This window comes from Pecten maximus, chromosome 8 (assembly GCF_902652985.1).
Source record: "Pecten maximus chromosome 8, xPecMax1.1, whole genome shotgun sequence".
Classification (NCBI taxonomy): Eukaryota; Metazoa; Mollusca; class Bivalvia; order Pectinida; family Pectinidae; genus Pecten; species Pecten maximus.
Genome location: NC_047022.1, coordinates 38302677 through 38325255, shown reverse-complemented (window position 1 = coordinate 38325255; position 22579 = coordinate 38302677). Strand labels below are relative to the sequence as shown.

At 39.1% G+C, this 22579-nt stretch overlaps 1 protein-coding gene across 1 annotated transcript in view; it reads left to right on the top strand.

Moving 5' to 3' along the window:
• Window positions 1-10491: 10491 nt before the first annotated feature.
• The window catches only part of LOC117333431 (hillarin-like), a 34750-nt gene continuing 22662 nt past the window's right edge, over window positions 10492-22579 (top strand). Inside the window, exon 1 of the mRNA XM_033892721.1 lies at window positions 10492-11055. Coding sequence (XP_033748612.1) covers window positions 10639-11055 — 417 coding nt within the window. The 5' untranslated portion in view covers window positions 10492-10638. The remainder of the gene's footprint in view (window positions 11056-22579) is intronic.

The window sequence follows — 22579 nt, the reverse complement described above, 5'->3', positions numbered from 1 at the left end:
TGCTTTACATGAATTCAGTTTTGTACCAGATAAAAACTCTAGGTCTATTCCAGTATCTTTTACAGACTTTCCAGACAATATAACTCTGCCTGATGTCCCAAGTATTTTTTCCAGTACTGGTATTTCAGATTATGAACCATTAACAGATTCAGCAACTGATGATCTTCACACCATGGCAAAATTAACTTGTAAAAAGTTTTCTGGATACCCTCATGAAGATGGACACAAGTTTTTGTCAGAATTTGAATCTTATGCAATTTTACTGAAAGCTGACAATGATAACAGAAAAATAGCAGCTTTTCATTTACATCTTCAAGGACCGGCATTAACATGGTTCAACAGTATATCGGACACTGGTGCCAAAACAACCTGGGAGTGCCTGAAGAAATTATTTTGCGAACGATTTGTCTCCCTTGACTGGCATAGCCCACAAATGATGCTAGAGAATGAGAACTTTCAGAAAATATCTCTTCAGCAAAACCAGCCAATTGAGGATTATCATTGCCAGCTTGTTGAAAAGGGACAACTCATACATAAAGCGGAACATGAAGTCTTGGCAAGGTTTTTAGCAGGATTACCTCGTGGCTTATCATTTTTTGTACGTGCTGGTTTACCACGAGATCTCGATACAGCACTTACAGCTGCTAAAATTGGAGAAGCAAATGGTTTTCGGACTGACACTGTTCCCTTCTCAACTCAACAGTCCGCCGAGATGTGTGCTAGTGCCACTAGTACTCTACACCCACAACCACAAAAATCTGAACTTACTGACATCAAACAACAGATACAACAACTAACAGATGTTGTTTCTAGGTTATCTGTTAACCATAACAGCTCAGATTCACAGCAAAATCTCCAGGCGAGGAAAAGACAACAACAGTCGCCAAGGCAACCTCAGTACCAAGCACAGCCTCCTTTCCAGAGGCAAGTTCAAAATAATAACATCATCTGTCACTCCTGTCGAGCAGAAGGACACATGCGTAGAGATTGTAATTGGAATGGAGTTGGCGAATCCCTATCCTTTCTAAAATGCCAGCTTTGTTTTCAATTTGGGCACCCTGCACTTTCATGCCGTTTATTGGCACAACACCCACCACCAAACCAGGGAAACGCTTTTCACCTGAGGAGCCAAGGACCCTTCCCCTCAGGACACCAGTAACTTCAATCAACACGGGGTCTGCTTCAAATGGTAACATAGAGAGCAAAGCCATTGAACAGAGTAAACAACAATTTCTATTCCTACCGGTACAGATTCATTCAACCAAATTATCAGCTCTCATTGACACAGGCAGTTCATTGAACATCATAAGTGAGGAATTTTATTCAAATGTCCCAAATTTTGCAAAATTTTCATTTCAAAGCTTGACAGATGAAAAAGTGGTCCTGGCAAATAATCAAACTATTTCTATTATTGGTACTGCTGTTGTTAAGATAACTGTTTGTGGAAATACGCATAGAGTTCCAGTCCATATTTTACCTAACACTTCACATCCCTTGATTTTAGGAACTCAATACCTGAAAGAAAATGGAGTAATTCTGAATTTTTCTGATCATTCATATACTTTTGGATCAATTGGAGTGAAATGTACACACCGAACTGTCATTCAGGCCAATTCAGAACAGATTGTTTGGGGCAAACTCCCAAAACATGTTTTATATGGATCACAAGGTATTTGTTCTGGTAGTAGTTACACCCTACATCAACATCTTCTTGTCGCCAAGAGTCTTGTAACTGTCTCGCGCGAGAACACTGTACCACTGAAATTACTGAACCCTACTAATGCTGCAATTACCATCCTTCCAGGGAGAAACATAGCCCAGTTTGAATACACATCTGTGGACCATGAAGCTACTGATGTTTCAGACTATTTCGTACAAAATGTGGAACTCAAATCGGACATCAACAAACAATCTGAGTCAGCGGATTCTAGTTCTAACAAGTCTCTCTTTGAAAACATAAGTATCCCAAACCATTTGACTGAGGAGGAACAAGGTTCACTGAAATCTTTGCTACTTCAACATGCAAATTTATTTGTGACAAAAGATAATCCTGATCTTGGTTTTACAGATCTAGTACAGCACAAGATCTTGCTGAAGCATGATGCTAAGCCCAAGTATCAACGCCCATACCGCATGCCACCGGATAAACGTGAGGTACTACGTCACCAACTGGATGAGTTGCTTCGTCAAGGCATTATTGCGCCCGTTAGTGAAGCAGAAGAAATTCTGATTACTAGCCCTGTGGTACTTGTAACAAAGCGGTCACAAAGTAGTACACCTAGCCAGCCTATAACCAAGGAGTCCAGTTTATCACAATTCCGTTTCTGCGTTGATTTCAGATACCTCAACACGCAGACACAACATTTCCAATATGAGATTCCAAATTTACAGGAACTTACAGAATCATTTTCGGAATCTTTTCCAAAATACTTTACATCTATTGATTTGAGCTCAGGATTTTTTCAAATGAAAATTGACCCAGAATCAGCAAGACATACAGCATTTAACACCTGTTTTGGGACTTACAAATTTCATCGACTACCTATGGGTTTGAGTAGTTCACCCAGCACATTCCAGCTCCTGATGGACAAGATACTCCACGGCCTCACATTTGCATCATGTTTGTGTTACCTTGATGACATTCTAGTCTTTTCAAGTAGTTTTCAGCAACATATGACAGATCTTGCAGAGGTACTACAACGACTCGAGAAAGCCGGTCTGAAACTTGGCCCAAAGAAGTGTGCATTTGCACAAACTTCCTGCATTTTCTTAGGCCATCACATATCCAAAGATGGGATCGCCCCACCTCCTGACAGAGTTCAAGCTATTGAGGAAATGTCTGCTCCTATAGATCTCAAATCCCTGAGACGGACACTTGGAATGTTTAATTGGTTCAGGAAATTTATTCCCATGTTCAGCACGGTTGCCGAACCGTTAATTAGACTAACACGGAAAGGTGAACGTTTTCATTGGACCAAACATCAGGAAGATTCTTTCCAAAAACTTAAACATCTCTTGGTGCATTCAGATGTACTGGCATTCCCGAACTATCAACAAACATTTTATTTGGCTGTTGATACATCATCTCATGGGATCGGATATATGTTATATCAGAAACATCAAACTGACGACAGCAATATGGACGCTGTTGCACGAGTTGTCCGGTTCGGGTCCAAATCACTCAGCAGATACCAGAGGTCCTATGGACCAACAAAACTTGAGCTTTTAGGTATGGTAACAGCCATTTTAGATTGCAAGACATACCTACAAGGACGACCATTTGTAGTTGAGTGTGATCACCAAGCGCTCCGGCCGCTCTTTCAAAAGCAACTTAAGGGTGCCATTTATGAACGATGGATCGCAATTTTGCAACAGTTTAATTTTGAACTGCGTTACAAACCAGCGACACAAATGGTAGTACCAGATGCTTTGTCGAGATGTAACCCTGACAACTCCAAGACAACCTTCCACAGTCCAGATGAAGACGACATTTACTTCCCATACACAAAGGAGGAACCTGTCACTATAAAACTTCCAGATGGACAAACATTACAAAATGTGTTTGCAGACTCTTCATCTGACTGTGTTGCTCTTAAGGAAGTCAATAATGTCCAGTTTCAACGTCCTGCTATTTCTTTGTTGCCTGATCTATCTCAAAATTCTATGTTACTTTTGGACAATCATGATGACGGATATGATGGTGACTCCGAAGACATGTTCGGAACACTACCAAAGCTAGTGCGAAAAAGACGCTCACATTCAAGACACCAACATTGTTCCTGTTTCAATGAGGACAACAAATTGAAAGCTGATCAGACACCGTTTAAGAACCAAACTGTGGATTTAACAATTAAACCACCACAAATTTTGAGCTCCGACCAGAACAATTATGAGGAATCTGATATTTTGCTGTCATCACCAAAACTTGGTTCAACAGATATTTCTTCAGAAACCATTTCACAACCAGTTGATTTCGCAACTGATGACTTTTCTGTTGGGGATGCCAAAAATGGAAAGGACACAGCGCTGACTATTTTGACTGTTTCAAACACCGAAATTAATGATTCTACTTCAAGCTCTGTTGAAATTGATTCGGCAAAAGCCAACATAAAATCTATTGATTTGTTTTCCCGGGGACATTTTGATCCAGAAACCATTTCTGCTCTTCAGCATTCAGATATTCGGTGTAAATCAATGGTTGACTATCTGGAGCACGGATTACTGCCAAAATCTCAAAAAGACTCGAGAAGGATTTTGATAGAAAGTGCTGATTTCCTAATAATTGACCGGCTGTTGTTTCACTCGCGCAAAGCGAATTCTACAAGAACCAAGTCCTTGAACAACTACCAACTTGTTCTACCAGATGTAATGATCAAAACGGTCATTGAGCTGTATCATGACACACCCATGGGAGGTCATGGAGGCATTCAACATACGGTGGACTCAATAAAAGATCATTATTACTTTCCTCGGTTGGCCACTGTAGTTGCAGATTATGTTCGATCTTGCCCTCAATGCCAGGAAAGAAAAACAACACGAGCTCATACTAAATCCAGTATTGTGGCATACCCTACACCGTCCAAACCTTTCGATGTTTGGCAAGTAGATCTATATGGACCGATACCCATCACAAAGAAGGGTAATAGATATATTTTCACTGCAGTAGATCAATTCAGCAAATTGTTGTTTGCATTACCAATTCCGAACAAAGATGCAATAACTGTATCACATGCCCTGTATACACTGTTTATAACATATGGAGTGTGCATAACCCTAATATCGGACCAAGGTTCGGAATTCATTTCGCGATGTACTCAGGAAGTTTGTCGACAGCTTGACATCAAACAACAATACACCCCAAGTTTTGTCCACCACTGTTTAGGATCAGTGGAGAGAACACATCGTACATTGGCAGAACGTATGACACCATTCGTACAGAAAGGATCATACTGGGATGATGTCCTACCATCTGTGATCTTCTCGATGAACAATACTGTGAACGGAACCCTACGGTATTCCCCGTATGAAATTGTGTATGGTTACAGACCTCGGTTCCCACTCTCGAACCACGTTGAAGACACCGACTATCCAAGACTTCCTACATGTATTCACCAATATATCAAGGACTTCAGCAAACGCCTTGATGTGATTCGCCAGGAGGTGACCAAAAATGCAGAACATGCAAAACGTTCTATGCTGGAACGGATGAACACCAATTTGAACCCACTGGACGTTGGACCAGGTGACTATGTTTACTTACAAACTGAACCTACCGGCAAGGGTCAGAAATTGCAAAATCAATACACTGGTCCATTTGTCATTGATAGTTGCCCTACGCCACACACAGTTATCCTTAGGAACAAAGTTTCAGGGAAGACATTACATCGCCCGGTACATTTGAATCGCCTTAAGCTGGCATACATTCGTGTGCCTGAACCTACAGATTATTTCATGGGTCCAGTTACTACAAATGACAATCATCCAGTCGGAGATCCTAACCTTTTTGACGTTACTACAGAGATGGACACAGGTCAAGAGGAGTCCGTTTTTGCAAACTCCACTGTCCTGGATACTGAAACACCCTCTGACCAGGCACCAACGGACCATTCTGTAGAAGATCAATTATCGGTCTTTGATAAAACCACAGAGGTTGATGGCACAGACAACGATGAGACTACGGATGAACACACTAACTCAATTCCCAAATCCAACCATGAGCCCCCAGGCCATAGCCGGATTCAGAATTTTTTCCCAACTTTACCATCTAACCTTAACCGTCCACATCGTGTTATCCAGCGGCCTGTTCGTTTTCGGGACAACGACCATATTACTCCTTTGCTGTCTTCAACAGACTCGAGTTGTCAGAAAGTAAAGCGGGTGTTGGCAAAACGTAATCAGGACAACAAATGTGAATTTTTGGTTCATCTTGTTGGGGAACCTGCCCAAAATGCACTGTGGCTTCCACTTTCGAAAATAGATGCGAAGACTAAGTTGGTTATCAAACGCAAGCCGCCACCTTTCATCTCATAATATGTATTCAAATATATAACTTGTTCTACCATAGGGGTTACAGACTTGCCATGCATTCATTTGATCAATAACTTCATTTATGTTTTTCTATGATGGTACTTTTAAAATAACTCAGCATTATCATGAATGTTTGTGTCTACAATTTTATATCATTGTGGAATTGAACTGTTTTCCATAAGGAATATTTTGGCATAATCTTTGTATTGAGGTTGACTATTGTATATTTTATGCACTTTGTTTATAATCCTCCAGTTATGTTTTTGGTTAACTATACTTGTTACATTGCAAAACATCAGTGTTTTCCTAATCTTAAGAAGGTTTTTCAGAGTAATATGTCAGAAATACACTAATAATAAAGAGCGCAATCTCTGCTGATGTTTCTGTTGATGAGCAAGTAATGGAAATTGAATAGTGTTGCCAAATGGATCAAGGGTTATGTTTGTATGATGTCATAATTGATTTGTAATTTTGTAGTGAATAATTTCATTTTTTTTGTCTTACAATGAAGATTAATTTTTGGAGATCCAAATGCAGTAAATTTTTGCATTGTAAAGCTATATCTAAGTTTAGTGAAGGTTTAATACTCAACATATATAAATTGCAATCACATGGTCATATTGACACAGCATGATGATACGGTTCATTTTATAAGCACTATAAGTTGAGTATTACCTGAACACATTTACCATTGTTGTTTATTGACATATATTAAATCTGGAACTTGATAGGTTGTTACCATATATGATATTCTGAGCTGGTAACATATTGTAATTTAGTGAGGTTCATATTTGAATTGATAATATAATGCCTTAAGTAATGATGTAATGCATAATTATTTTACTCTGTGTCAGAACATTGTGTAGCATGGATTCAGGTATATGTTGATTTGAACAAGTGGGCTATATTAATAATGAATACCATTTATAATGCAGAAAACAAACTTCCATGTTTTCTTAATATGCTTATTCCCACATGCTTAATGCTATTTTGTATAAAAGTTAAATGTATGATCCATTATGAGCTCAATGGGAAGTGGGTGTGCGAGTGTTAGATATTTTACTACTTAAAATAGAATTGTATGAAAGGATTCAATACAATATTTTACATTTTTCTAATCCTACCTTCCAAATTTTTCTTGAATGTTCATTTACTGATTTTGATCAAATTGTATTTGCAATGAATCAAGGGAAAGCAATTTTTCTTTGCTTCATCATTATGTATTGCCAATTTATAGTTATCATGTACATTTATCAGAACATTTCCAGGTTCTAAATTTTGATTTGTCATTGTATGAACATTGTCTTCTTTATAGTCTACAGTTATGATTGATGACATGTAATGGTTAGATTTCTCACGACCAGTTTAAATTTCACTGGGTTCAATTTTTTAAAGGGGGGGGCATGTTATGTTTATGCTAATACTGGTCGGTGAGATCTCTATCTATTTCATGTACGGTCAAAGGGTAGATAACTCTTTTTCCGGATATTTTAGTTCCATTTCATTATTATTTTATTAGTTTGTACTTGATTCCGGAATTAGTCCGTCCGGCCTATGTTTTGTTGTTTAGAGAATAGAGAGGAAGAAAATAAACATGGTCGACACGTACATTGAAGCTGGCCTTATGTTTTCCCCCCATAGGCCCAAATTCACCCCTCTCACAGCGTGACAACACGTGGTTTGGAAATAATGTCTGGTAAAAAGGCAGACAAATTTGGTTGTTGACCAATACTGTTCAGAGAGACGAAAAATGTATAGTCTGCTGTGCGCTGTGCTGTGTTGTCGTCATCAATAAACCGTGTGGAAAAGATTGTTCTGAATGGTGTGTAGGTATAAAAGCAAAAAAAGAGTGGAAAGTTTATGAAATACCAATTTCTTCTCTACAATTAACACATACCTTCTATTAATACTAGTATGCACATGTTTGATTATACCTTAAAACCTGTTTTCATTTAAGCAATGAACAGTGGTTTTAATGTTGTTATTGTCGATATGGCAGCAAGATGTATGGTGGGCAAATGGCATGGGAACCCGTTAGGGTTAGGGTTCCCATGCTACATTTGCCCACCATACAACTTGCTGCCATATCGACTATAACAACATTAAAACCACTGTTCAATACTTATATTTACATTGTCTTACCATTTCCCTCAACTGAAAAAAACTGAACCAACAAAAAAAAAGAAAAACCCGCCCTTTTTTAATGTCACATGACCCACTGGGTGTTATAGCCTGAGGCACTGGGTGTTATAGGCGTATGGTGGCAACTGCCTCTTAGCATTGTGTCAATGGGGAAATGCGGAGCAAATGTTAGTGATGACGGCACGAACATTGTTTTTCATATCACTAAACCAATAGGAATTATAGGATAATTATGATAACTTTCTACAGTTATTTTGTTTGGTAAGGTTATATAGTGACAATGCAGGGCAAATGGAAATATTGAAAATAGATAATGTTACACGTTCGCATGTGTATCAATGACGTCACAGTGGCAAATAAAAAGAGAACCAATTAAAGATGACTTATTGTCGGAGAGTGTTGAAGACTTACAAATACAACTAGATAGCTTTTATGACCATTGTGAAAGATGGAGGCTCAAAGTTAATGTTGATAAAACAAAAGCAATGTTTTTTTCAACAACCCGAATAAACAAATTTATACCGTTGGCCATTCTATTTAGGAATTGTCTTCTTGCAATGTTGGATATCCTAAAGGAAGGGAGACAATTCTATCTATCAGCTGTCAGTATGACCTATTTCCAAAACAAGTTAGTGCAACCTAGTCTGGATGTGAAATGTGGGGTTTCATCAAAAGTGACGTAGTTGAGAGAGTCACTTAAAATTAAAGTATTTACTTGGAGTTAGGAATAGTAATTAATTCATCGTGTATGAAGAACTTGGAGCTTATTCATTGTCCACTACTAACAGAATGGTCAGTTATTGGACAAGACATTTGTTTGGAAATTAAAGCTGAAATTTTTTCTACATGGATGTATAGTGAATTGTATTTTAAATTCATTAATGGAAATATGATTTGTCCATGGTTAAAATGTAAAACGCATATTAGAAGATTGTGGAGTTGGTAATACCTGCTTACAGCAAAATAATATTGATCCTGTATGGGTATGTAATTATGTAAAAAAAAATGTGAAAGACCAGTTTATACAACAATGCAAATCTGAGAATAAAAATTCTTCAAAAGCTACATGTTACCGATTTTTTAAATAGAATAACTGTGTACCTTGATGTTGATTTTTTAGTTGAGAAAAATTCCAAAATGTTGTGTAAATTTAGAATATATAATCATAAATTACCAATTGAAAAATATAGATAGAGCTGAAAGGATATGTAAATGACGTATAAGTAATAAAACTGGTGATGAATTTCATTACATTTTAGAATGTCCAGAATTTAATATATAAAGAAGAAATACTTGGTAAATACCCCTATGAAAGAGTTTATATTTTGAAATATTCTTCTGTTATGAACTGTTCAAGTATAAGAAAGCTCAGAAGTTTATGTAAGTTTATCAAATGTATTAATGACAAAGTCTGTTCTCCTGTGTAAATCCAAAACTACAATATATGCTGTTCTGAACACACCAATATATGTATATCATATATGTTAATGCATTATCTCTGTACCATTGAGTTGGATGAGAAATAAATTAATCTTGAATCTTTATTTCATACGGAATCGAACCTCACGTTAAAATATCTGTATCAATATTGTACGTACATCGATAGACGCACTAACAGACCTGGTCGTTATAAAACATGTCCTCGATGGTCCGTAATATTTTAATATTCTGCGAGGATTTGAGCTTCTTTCTTGTAAGTTAATATTGTGTGTGTGCGCGCGCGTGTGTGTCTGTGTTTTGTTCTTTGCTCTTTTTTAAATTTTTATTTCATTTTTTAGCTATATTGTTTTCTTTTCTTTATATCACTTTGTCATAATTTTATTGAATTAAACTTGGTCTAATGCACACAACTGTGCATAGACGTATGTCAATGTAATTGCAATATGATAGTGTTTGAATGAGTCTTTGTCCCTTTGTAACACTTGTATGATATACATGTACTGTACATACCTTATGAAGACGTACATAATTAACACACTTGTTGTGGCATACATGTTGTGCCTTATTAAGATTTGCATAAATTGCAGCATACAGTTACTGCACTCTGTACAAACATATTTAATGTTTTATTGGTATAACTTGTGTTTGCCATAAACATTACTCTACCGTGCTAATGATACTTCTTCACCGTTGACACATGACTTTAGATGTGATGTACAATACCATACAATTTACATGTAATTAGAACAAGCGAGTCTTGGTGACGAATTGTACCTTCGGTGGACCTTTGTTTACACCTGTAACGGTTTGTTACAATAATATGCTAGGTGCGGGGCCAACTCTGCCAGGTATGCTAGCGTAATCAGGTCACACGGATCTCATACACATATACTACTCCGTCCGTATGTGGACCTACCTGAGAGATTTACCTGTACACTCACACACGCATTGTCATGTAAACATGACGGATCTTACTGGTGGTTAGTGTAATATTGGATAATACGTTCAATTTTCACCTGAGGATATATAATGTCTGGGGAAGACTCGGATGTTCCTGTCCGGATAGATGTCCGGGAAGGCAAAAGAGAAGACGGGACGTATTCATACGCTTTTACGTATGAAAGAGCGACATTGTATGAGTTTAAATTTGACCGAGCAGCCTATCCTGCTGCAGTGGACCCCTGTCACAGGTGTTACAAATCCACCCCTATCCACGACCAGGTGAATGTCGGGGTACTCTTCCACAGACAATGTTTCCGATGTCGAGTGTGTGGGATTCCCCTGACCATGCAGACTTTCTACAGGAACGATGCCAATGGCACGAACGACAGGGAAGTGTACTGTAAAACCCACGTGGGGAAGGGCATCCGTCAGATCCAGGCGGAGGGACAGCCCATAGACGTCACACACGCCCTACCCCCGGGGGGTACCCAGCACGTTATACAGGTATGTATGGTTACAAGTCACACACGCAGTAGATATTTCTGTCCATGTACCCTAGAGGATAGGTAGTTATGTATGCGTGTATGTGTGTGTGTGTGACACGTGCTTAAAATGATTGACACGCGTGTATGATGATGTTGCTGATGTGGCGAAATCATGATAACCAAACTATACAGCAGCTATACCAGGGATCTATAGTATTATAGTTATACCAGGGACCTATACCATTATAGTTATACCAGGGACCTATACCATTATAGTTATACCAGACCTATACCATTATAGTTATACCAGACCTACACCATTATAGTTATACCAGACCTATACCATTATAGTTATACCAGGGACCTATACCATTATAGTTATACCAGACCTATACCACTATAGTTATACCAGACCTATACCATTATAGTTATACCAGACCTATACCATTATAGTTATACCAGGGACCTATACCATTATAGTTATACCAGACCTATACCATTATAGTTATACCAGACCTATACCATTATAGTTATACCAGACCTATACCATTATAGTTATACCAGACCTACACCATTATAGTTATACCAGACCTATATACCATTATAGTTATACCAGACCTATACCATTATAATTATACCAGACCTATACCATTATAGTTATACCAGACCTATACCATTATAGTTATACCAGGGACCTACACCATTATAGTTATACCAGACCTATACCATTATATTATAGTTATACCAGACCTATACAATTATAGTTATACCAGACCTATACCATTATAGTTATACCAGACCTATACCATTATAGTTATACCAGACCTATACCAGTTACACGTGTATAAACCCGGACCTTTACCCCTCTGATGACACAGCCGCAACACCCCACCCATCGATATATAATATAACGTCACGACAGACTGTGGGTATTTTTATACACAAAAACATGCATATACCATATACCTGTAACACAGCGCTGATACTTAACGTTACCATACGTTCATCATTTTTATTGATGTGTGTTAAAATGGTGTTTTCGTTGATTGTGATGAAATACTTGCATATTTGTAGCACCACGTCACTTCATGTTTACATGGCGTTTTTATCAGTGAAGGTATGTAACCGGTCAACAACGCTATCTCTCTGTCTTCTATATCGGTCCCTGGTTACTTACTAATCCCTATACATAGGCCTCTTAACTGACATATCACCTCTGTATAGCGACAACCTTTCTATACAACCCATCTCCAAGTCGCCTCAACTGACTGTGTTATAATAAATTTTGCCGTGAAGAAATATAAGAAGGTAGATATTTAGTGTTGGAAAGGTACAGCAAATTTGCATCGGACGGTTTTGTCTCCCCTTGTCGAATCCTAAAAAGTGAAGTCAATATTTCTGCAGGATGTTCTGTTTATCCATAGCCGGTCTGCAGGGGTGATTTGCAACATGATATTGCTTTGGTGTATTCAACCAGTAATTCATTGCAGAATTCCCCTATACGATCGATAATTTTTCATGATGTGATCTGTCATAAATCGTTTTTGACCCTCAGTACACGTAACTCATTATCAGTCGTGTAATGTAAAGCCTCTCAGTACCACAGGGACCCGGGGATTTGTTACGGTCTTCGTGTAACTGCACCTAGTGTGTATAACGTATTATCATTTTTTTTTTCGGACGGGGGTAGGGTAGGGGTTGGGGTTTGGGGTGGGGGTTGGGGGAATAACCAATTCTATGGTCCCTGTGCTCAGTACCAGTATTTTATAATATCAAATTAAAGGCAAAACACTCCCAGAAAACTCGAGAAGATACACCGTCACTCTAGTGAGAGTCCTGCTGAGATAACCATCTCTAGTGAAAGTCTCATGACACGGATATAGAGAACGTCTGATGATATTGACGATGTAACACTTGACATCGGTCTGATGATATTGACGATGTAACACTTGACATCGGTCTGATGATATTGACGATGTAACACGTGACATTGGTCTGATGATATTGACGATGTAACACTTGACATCGGTCTGATGATATCGACGATGTAACACTTGACATCGGTCTGATGATATTGACGATGTAACACGTGACATCAATCTGATGATATTGACGATGTAACACTTGACATCGGTCTGATGATATTGACGATGTAACACTTGACATCGGTCTGATGATATTGACGATGTAACACTTGACATCGGTCTGATGATTTTGACGATGTAACACGTGACATCAATCTGATGATATTGACGATGTAACACTTGACATCGGTCTGATGATTTTGACGATGTAACACTTGACATCGGTCTGATGATATTGACGATGTAACACTTGACATCGGTCTGATGATTTTGACGATGTAACACTTGACATCGGTCTGATGATATTGACGATGTAACACGTGTTCGCCGTAGACCTTTGCCGAACTTATTCCTTACTTCCTTGCGATACTCTTGCTGATATCCAACCATAATACATCCTACGATATCAACAGATTTAAATTGTGTACATTTTGTTAGAAAGTGAAGTTTGATAAAAGTAAAGTTTTATTTCATACAATGACCGTTGAGACTTCGTCAGTTTCATTTCTGTCAATTTCGTTGACGATAGCTCCCATGGATTGAGGATGTTTTTGTTTATACTTTTAAAGGAAATGACAGCCTGACGTATTCATTAGTATCGTGTGTACAGGTGATGTGTATACATACTATGTAAGTGTCAGACATAACGATTATTTCTGTAGAAAATCCCGGATCTGGAAAAGCAGTACGTATACTCCAGTCCAGTCTGTGTATGACTGTTAATGATAACCCGTACAGGTATTGTGAAAGATATTGATAATTTTCGTCGCGGTTAACCCTTGGCATCCAGATGTTATGTGAAGTATCCACAGTCAGAGGTATATTTGACAGGTTAACTGATATTCAAGGTGTGTTAGACATATCAAGTGGGCACGAGGAGGTATGACGCCGTTTCTACCACAACGAGCTCTCGTATGGGGCACCGTTTTACTATTTATTCCCATTTGGTGATATCACCTATACAGTCAGTGATATCACCTATTCGAATAGGTAGATATCACCAATTCATTTTTCAAATAAGTGATATATATATCACCTACAGTGTACCCTCGACCTATCGCCACTCGAATGTTTAGTGGAAATCGTTGTAAGATTTCTCGAAACATCGGATAAAACCACTGAATCGGACTTGATCCAGTGCCGCGTAATTTCCAATAAAATTCGACAGATTGTAACAGATGGCATGAGACAAAAGCAAATTAATGACTTTTTTCAGAAATTACATATGTAAATGTGTATTTGTAAGCTACGAAATGTACGGTCAATACCATGGTGTCTTATATGTTAACTCATTGTGTATTTATTAAAACGTTGGTACAACATTATCTTTTACTGTTGTAATTTTCATGATTCGATACTAACGCCACCCACGTTATACCGCCATAATTGACACGGACGAAATGTGGCGATATAACGAGGGTAGACTGTATTCGAATGGGTGATAGCACTTATAAAATTCTCAAGTGATATCACTTATAAAATTCTCAAGTGATATCACCTATTCGTTTCATTAAGTGATATCACCTATTCGAATAGGTGATATCACTTATAAAATTCTCAAGTGATATCACCTATTCGAATGAGTGATATCACCCATTCGTTTCATTAAGTGATATCACCTATTCGAATAGGTGATATCACTTATAAAATTTGGAAAACTGTATGCTCCCCAATTCCATCATGTGTAACATGTCTCAGTGAATATTAGGGATAACTAATTCCAACACCTACTGTACCATTATACTTATTTGGGAGCAGTCTTTTGTATTGATTCTAAAGTGATATCACCTATTCGACTTGGTGATATCACCTATTCGTTTCATTAAGTGATATCACCTATTCGAATGAGTGATATCACCTATTCGAATTGGGGATATCACCTATTCGTTTCAATAAATGATATCACCTATTCGAATGAGTGATATCACCTATTCGAATTGGTGATATCACTTAATGAAACGAATAGGTGATATCACCAAATGGGAATAAATAGTAAAACGGCGCCCCATACTCTCGGACCATTGTAAGCATACATATGCTGAATGCTGGATAAGCATATCGATATACCACTGGTGGTATATGACGTTCGAGTCTTTTGATTGGTTGAGATATTTAAACTTTAGCTAGAACTTTTTTCTTGCGGCTTTGTGTCACGTGATCTTTTGTTCGCCTCACCAGGGATCGCTTCGACGTCATACAGTCTTGTACAGGTCACGTTACCGAAACTATTCATTACTGTTACATTACCCACCGTTACTATAACGACTGGTGTAACAAGGATTATTCCAGTGATTTTATATCGGTGGCTTTGTTGCATCAGATGTAAACGACTGTCGATGACTGAAACAATAACTGACACACGAAATTCACGTTACTTTTTAAAGGTCATAATACAGTGACACATTACGTGACGTCACAGACCAAGGGTCTTGACTGAACTCGGACAGTGATTGAGACAAGTTGACCTTCTGTAAGCAGAACTGCAGAAATTAAAGCTTGAAAGATGTCTAACTACCAAGAGTTTGTTATTAAGATGTTCTAAACTAAATAAAATAAAAAGATGAGTATTTATTAAAATCATAGTTTTCAATAAATAACTAAAGTATTTTTTTTTTTACATTTAATCAATGAATATCGCTACTCCTTTTGTATTCAAACCAGGTCGTGCAATACCGCCGTTTCCGATTCAGTATTATTGCTGTAGAAATAAGTCAGACGACTCATTATTTTAAAGTTGCAAAAGGCACTCTCCAAAGCTTACTGTAATCTGTAACTTTCGAAAATTAACGAACTCAAGTAAGAAACAAAAACACAAATATGTCGTATCCAACAACTACTCGTGGCTACGTTGTGTAACTTCTAACCAAACTTCCGGAGTTATGACCGCGTTTGACCCTTTTATGAGGTCACGTGACCTTATAAGGTTTAATACCTATAAATTGTCACTAGTCTATTGTAGACAGGATGAATGGAACCGCTCAGTTTAATGGCCCACCTAATCGTTATACGAGATTTAATCGTAAGACGTTAATCCTCGGACTATCAACTAGGACCATTTATCTGTCGAATAACGTAGAATAATATAATTAATTGGTTTATTGGATAGATATCCGTTGGTAACTAATCATGATTAAACACGTACTGATGTGTCTGGTCCCAGTCATCGTTCAGTCATTCCCTTTTAACATGTCGATATTGTCTATATTAGCACCACATTGTTATCTTTACAATGGGGAATACTGAATGATTATTGTTTGATTAAGATAGGCGTTCTATTTTTTTTTGTCAAAATACACCAGACGATCCTATACTGAATTGAGTATTCGGCATGGCTTGACTAGCATGTAGAAAACAGAGAATAGCTACATCAGACAATTACAGGGAAAATCATAACCAATTACCATAATGTAAAGTTTACTGATTGTTGTGTAGATGAAATGCTGACCATTTAGGGTGTAAAGTGAGGGTACTATCCAATATCTGGTGTTACACAGGGACATGTTGACTCAGAATCTCGTATCCGTCACAAAGGCATGCATTAGACCCAGCAACTAATTTGCATATTAACCTTTGACATGAGGAAGCAGCTGTTCCATCTGCTGTCAGTTGTGTGACGTCACGGCCTTTCAATTAAAGTTAGTCTTTATATTTCACAGAAATTGTATAAAATGGTGCAATTATTCTCTTTATGAATAAACCCAAATCTATAGCATTGATTTCATCCAAAATGAAAGTGGCTCAATGGCCACCGAATTTAAGATTAACTCTGCTAATGGTATCTTGTTTGTCTACGTTTAAGTACCTCATTGACAGTGTAATTTGGAATCAAGATTTCAAGATTGATTTAATCATCCTAGCCACACGTATGTGTGTTACAAGAGGTCAACATAATATACCATAACAATGGAGTGAACGATGAAGATAAACCATTCTTTATTTTACATAAAATGACATGGTTATGTTTTTAAACATCTATATTGATTTAGAGTGTTTTAGTACAAATCAACTTACATGTATCCTTGTTAATAATGAAGTATTGTAAACTGTAAGAAACTCTTCCATTTTAGACTGGTTTGGATTAATACAGTAACACCTATAGGTAACACCTATACCTACTATAGGTATATATACTGTAGTAACTTAAGAATGATCACAGTTATAAATATGGCGAAACTTACCACCAACAATTTTTAGATTATGTATGCCTGTCCGCGGGAGGATTCTAACTTGAGATGTTACCGTCCACATAATTAAAGCCATGTCGTAAAAAAGTAAAGGGTATAAATCGAATAATCATGCAACCAGGAATAATTACCTTCACAAACTATAACGTTATAGACTGTACTGATTGTGCTTCTATTTTATAATTTCAACAGTTCTCTACTTCCAGTTTAAAAGAAACACTGATTGTGCTTCTATTTCATAATTTCAATAGTTCTCTACTTCCAGTTAAAAAGAAACTTCGATTTCGTCAAATATCTATTTGTGATACACCGTCACTGTCGAATACAACGTATGATTAAAACGTTCCATGTGTCGTGATGGTAGTTATGAAGAAGCCATTCGATGAGACAGTGAGAGTTATTGGAATTTTAATGGATTTTAATTAACGTATCCCTGTCGTGAGTCACGACAAAGGGTGTACTTGTTTGACCAGGCCCCGATCAGGATTCCGATTCTCATCAAGTACTCCCAACTTGATCTGTTTGTTTTTCATTTAAATTAGACATCGTGGTCATTAGTTAGACATTATCTTGTCACTGGGTCACATGTTGAGGTTGCACCTGACGACCTTACTGCACGTGCGTCCTGACCTTTGTTGTTTGAATTCCAAAGCAAAAGCAATTACGGGAAGGGGACGTTAAGATCACTCGTACTGATGATTTGCCTTTTTTGGAGAATATAAGAATAATAACGATATTTTGCTTCAAACATATACAACCCGTTTATCTGACGTTTATCCTGCTGGTATGCTTGTAATTGACCCAATAACCAGAACAATCGACCACAGTGCCACCTGGTGTCGTAGATAAATTAACACTAGTTAGCAACACCGCAACATTTGAATGATTTGATTAGAAGCCATCTGAGGGGAGATGATTGCTTGTCCTCGATGAATCCGCTTCTTAACTCGTCACCGACTGATGTCAGTTGGGCCATAATGTACGACCGTGTGTCGTGTGTGTCACAACAGTGTTAGCTCGGGATATTCTTATAGAAAGGCGTGAAAGAAGCGAGAGGGGAAATGAAACATATATTACACAGAACTGGCAGCGTTATAGACAAGAAGTATGGCGTCCGTTATGACCGTCCGTTACATGTATACAAACGGCCAAAGAGAAGTGCTAAGACAATGTCCCAAGACTCCAGGTGAATGCGGTCATATTTTCACTGGACTTCGCTATAAAAGCAAAGAGAACATGGCGACACAAGTTTGAATTGTTATTTAAATGCTGTGGCCGTAAACATAAGCTGGGGACGTATCCCCCCCATGACATCCTATAATTTGGTAGTGAATTCCCACGGCATGTTCACGCGTAATTGTTTGCCTTGATCATGTGGGGACCTACATGAAATTTCCGTCAGAGAACAGTCTCCGACTGACTTTATCAGCAAAGAATGGCAACAGGGAACTTGTTCACATACTCGTGGGAATATTTATCAAAATGAAACGAACATCTTTCTACAGTTCTAGTACAGTAAAACTGTTATTCATTTCTTTCTCTCGGCATGATATTTTAGTGTGAATATTTGTGTTCGTTGAACCATTTTCTCACTATTGCCCGAATTCTGTGTTGGCGTATATTCATTCACACTATGTATATAACTATATTTACGATGCCAGTGTTTACGATATGTCAACCCTGATGACTATATTTATAAACATTATAATGATATGCTGACATGTTTATGTGACGACTGCTTTATCTGATATGTATTTATAAACTGGTGACTGTCAATAGCTCACGTTATTATATATGGTAACTGATTTCTCGTATTACCGATACACTATCTACAGGCCAGTGGGCCGTCGACGGGGTATCGTGTAACCGGGCAGTGGGCCGTGGGGTATCGTGTTAATATGAACAGTAACAGGCCAGTGGGCCGTCGATTGTGTATCGTGTTAATATGAACAGTAACAGGCCAGTGGGCTGTGGGGTATCGTGTTAATATGAACAGTAACAGGCCAGTGGGCCGTGGGGTATCGTGTTAATATGAACAGTAACAGGCCAGTGGGCCGTCTGTGGGGTATCGTGTTAATATGAACAGTAACAGGCCAGTGGGCCGTGGGGTATCGTGTTAATATGAACAGTAACAGGCCAGTGGGCCGTGGGATATCGTGTTAATGTGAACAGTAACAGGCCAGTGGGCCGTCTGTGGGGTATCGTGTTAATATCAACAGTAACAGGCCAGTGGGCCGTGGGGTATCGTGTTAATATGAACAGTAACAGGCCAGTGGGCCGTCTGTGGGGTATCGTGTTAATATGAACAGTAACAGGCCAGTGGGCCGTCGACGGGGTATCGTGTTAATATGAACAGTAACAGGCCAGTGGGCCGTCTGTGGGGTATCGTGTTAATATGAACAGTAACAGGCCAGTGGGCCGTCTGTGGGATATCGTGTTTATATGAACAGTAACAGGCCAGTGGGCCGTCTGTGGGATATCGTGTTTATATGAACAGTAACAGGCCGGTGGGCCGTCTGTGAGGTATCGTGTTAATATGAACAGTAACAGGCCAGTGGGCCGTCTGTGGGGTATCGTGTTAATATGAACAGTAACAGGCCAGTGGGCCGTCTGTGGGGTATCGTGTTAATATGAACAGTAACAGGCCAGTGGGCCGTCTGTGGGGTATCGTGTTAATGTGAACAGTAACAGGCCAGTGGGCCGTGGGGTATCGTGTTAATATGAACAGTAACAGGCCAGTGGGCCGTCTATGGGGTATCGTGTTAATATGAACAGTAACAGGCCAGTGGGCCGTCTGTGAGGTATCGTGTTAATATGAACAGTAACAGGCCAGTGGGCCGTTTTTGGGGTATCGTGTTAATATGAACAGTAACAGGCCAGTGGGCCGTCTGTGGGGTATCGTGTTAATATGAACAGTAACAGGTCGGTGGGCCGTCTGTGAGGTATCGTGTTAATATGAACAGTAACAGGCCAGTGGGCCGTGGGGGATCGTGTTAATATGAACAGTAACAGGCCAGTGGGCCGTCTGTGGGGTATCGTGTTAATATGAACAGTAACAGGCCAGTGGGCCGTCTGTGGGGTATCGTGTTAATATGAACAGTAACAGGCCAGTGGGCCGTCTGTGGGGTATCGTGTTAATGTGAACAGTAACAGGCCAGTGGGCCGTCTGTGGTGTATCGTGTTAATATGAACAGTAACAGGCCAGTGGGCCGTCTGTGGGGTATCGTGTTAATATGAACTCATCTCATCCCGATAACGGCCGTTAAATTCCCATTGACTATCACCAAAGGCGTCTTCAAACCATGGGAGATTCCCGCCCAAACCATAACTGATCCACCCCCAAATCGGTCGTGTTCCAAAACACAGGCGTCAGCAAAACGTTCGCCTCGACGCCGGTACACACGTTGACGGCCATCTGCTCGAAATAACGTGAATCGTGATTCATCGGTGAAGAGCATAGACCTCCAACGTCTCATAGGAAAACGTCTGGGCATATGTGCCGTTGCCCATTGCATACGACGTGCTCGACGTTGCGGTGTTAGTGGTAAACCAACGTACTGTCGCCTTGCACGCAAATTAGCCTCACGCAGTCTGTTGATCACTGTTTGGGGATGAATTCGACGGTTATGATTACCAATCGTATTCCTTGCCGTTTCAGCGGCCGTTAATCTCCTGTTACGCAGGTGTGCCAACCTAAGAACCCGGTCTTGACGTCGCGACGTTACGCGTGGACGTCCTGATCTCGGCTGGTCATCGACTCTTCCTGTTGCGTTAAGACGTGAAACTAATCGACTAATAGTCGATTTGTGAACTCTGAATTGTCGAGCGACGTGAAGTTGCGTGTTCCCTGCCAGAAGCATCGCTATAGCACGTCCTCTATCAACCTTTGATAACCGTGGCATAATTGTAAAAGGAATTATTGTTTGCAAAAGTATTGGCGATGATGTGGCTCAATGTTAGTGATGAATTGATACTGGTTTGAATGAAAAAAGAACGCATATGTTTGTACAGGCACGGTTTTTGATGTTTTTACCGCGCCGGAAGTGCATAGGTCTCTAGTCACACTTGGGTGATTTTGAAGATTGGTATGGGTGTTAGGCAGGGTGCATGTTTATTTCCGCGATTTTTATACAGATATGTATATTTAATACAAAATTAATCACAATTTTCCATGTTGCGTTTCTTTTTCGTTTCAGTATACAGTATATATATATATGAACAATAACAGGCCAGTGGGCCGTCTGTGGGGTATCGTGTTAATATGAACAGTAACAGGCCAGTGGGCCGTCTGTGGAGTATCGTGTTAATATGAACAGTAACAGGCCAGTGGGCCGTCTGTGGGGTATCGTGTTAATATGAACAGTAACCGGCCAGTGGGCCGTCTGTGGGGTATCGTGTTCATATGAACAGTAACAGCTAGGGCAGTGCCCCTATATGATGTTATTTCTGGCTACCTTCATATCATTTGCCTTGCGACAATTGTGGGTATTGTTTTGAATATGTAACGTAATTGAAAAACAAGTAATTGATTAGTTTTTTTTTTACTTTTGAACTTCCGTGTCCATTCACGTAAGCTGGTGTCACATAATTACAGAACCGAACTGGATTGGCATTATTACACAACAAAGCTGGAGTGACATTATTACAGGACCAAGCTGGAGTGAAATTATGACAGGACCAAGCTGGAATGACATTATTATAGAACCAAGCTGGAGTGACATTATTACAGGACCGAGCTGGAGTGACATTATTACAGGACCAAGCTGGAGGTCCATTATTACATACCAAGCTGGAGTGACATTATTATATAACCGAGCTGGAGTGACATTATTATAGAACCAAGCTGGAGTGACATTATTATAGAACCGAGCTGGAGTGACATTATTATAGAACCGAGCTGGAGTGACATTATTATAGAACCGAGCTGGAGTGACATTATTATAGAACCGAGCTGGAGTGACATTATTACATGACCAAGCTGGAGTGACATTATTATAGAACCGAGCTGGAGTGACATTATTACATGACCAAGCTGGAGTGACATTATTACATGACCAAGCTGAAGTGACATTATTATAGAACCGAGCTGGAGTGACATTATTACAGGACCGAGCTGGAGTGACATTATTACAGAGCCAAGCTGGAGTGACATTATTACATGACCAAGCTGGAGTGACATTATTATAGAACCGAGCTGGAGTGACATTATTACATGACCAAGCTGGAGTGACATTATTATAGAACCGAGCTGGAGTGACATTATTACAGAACCGAG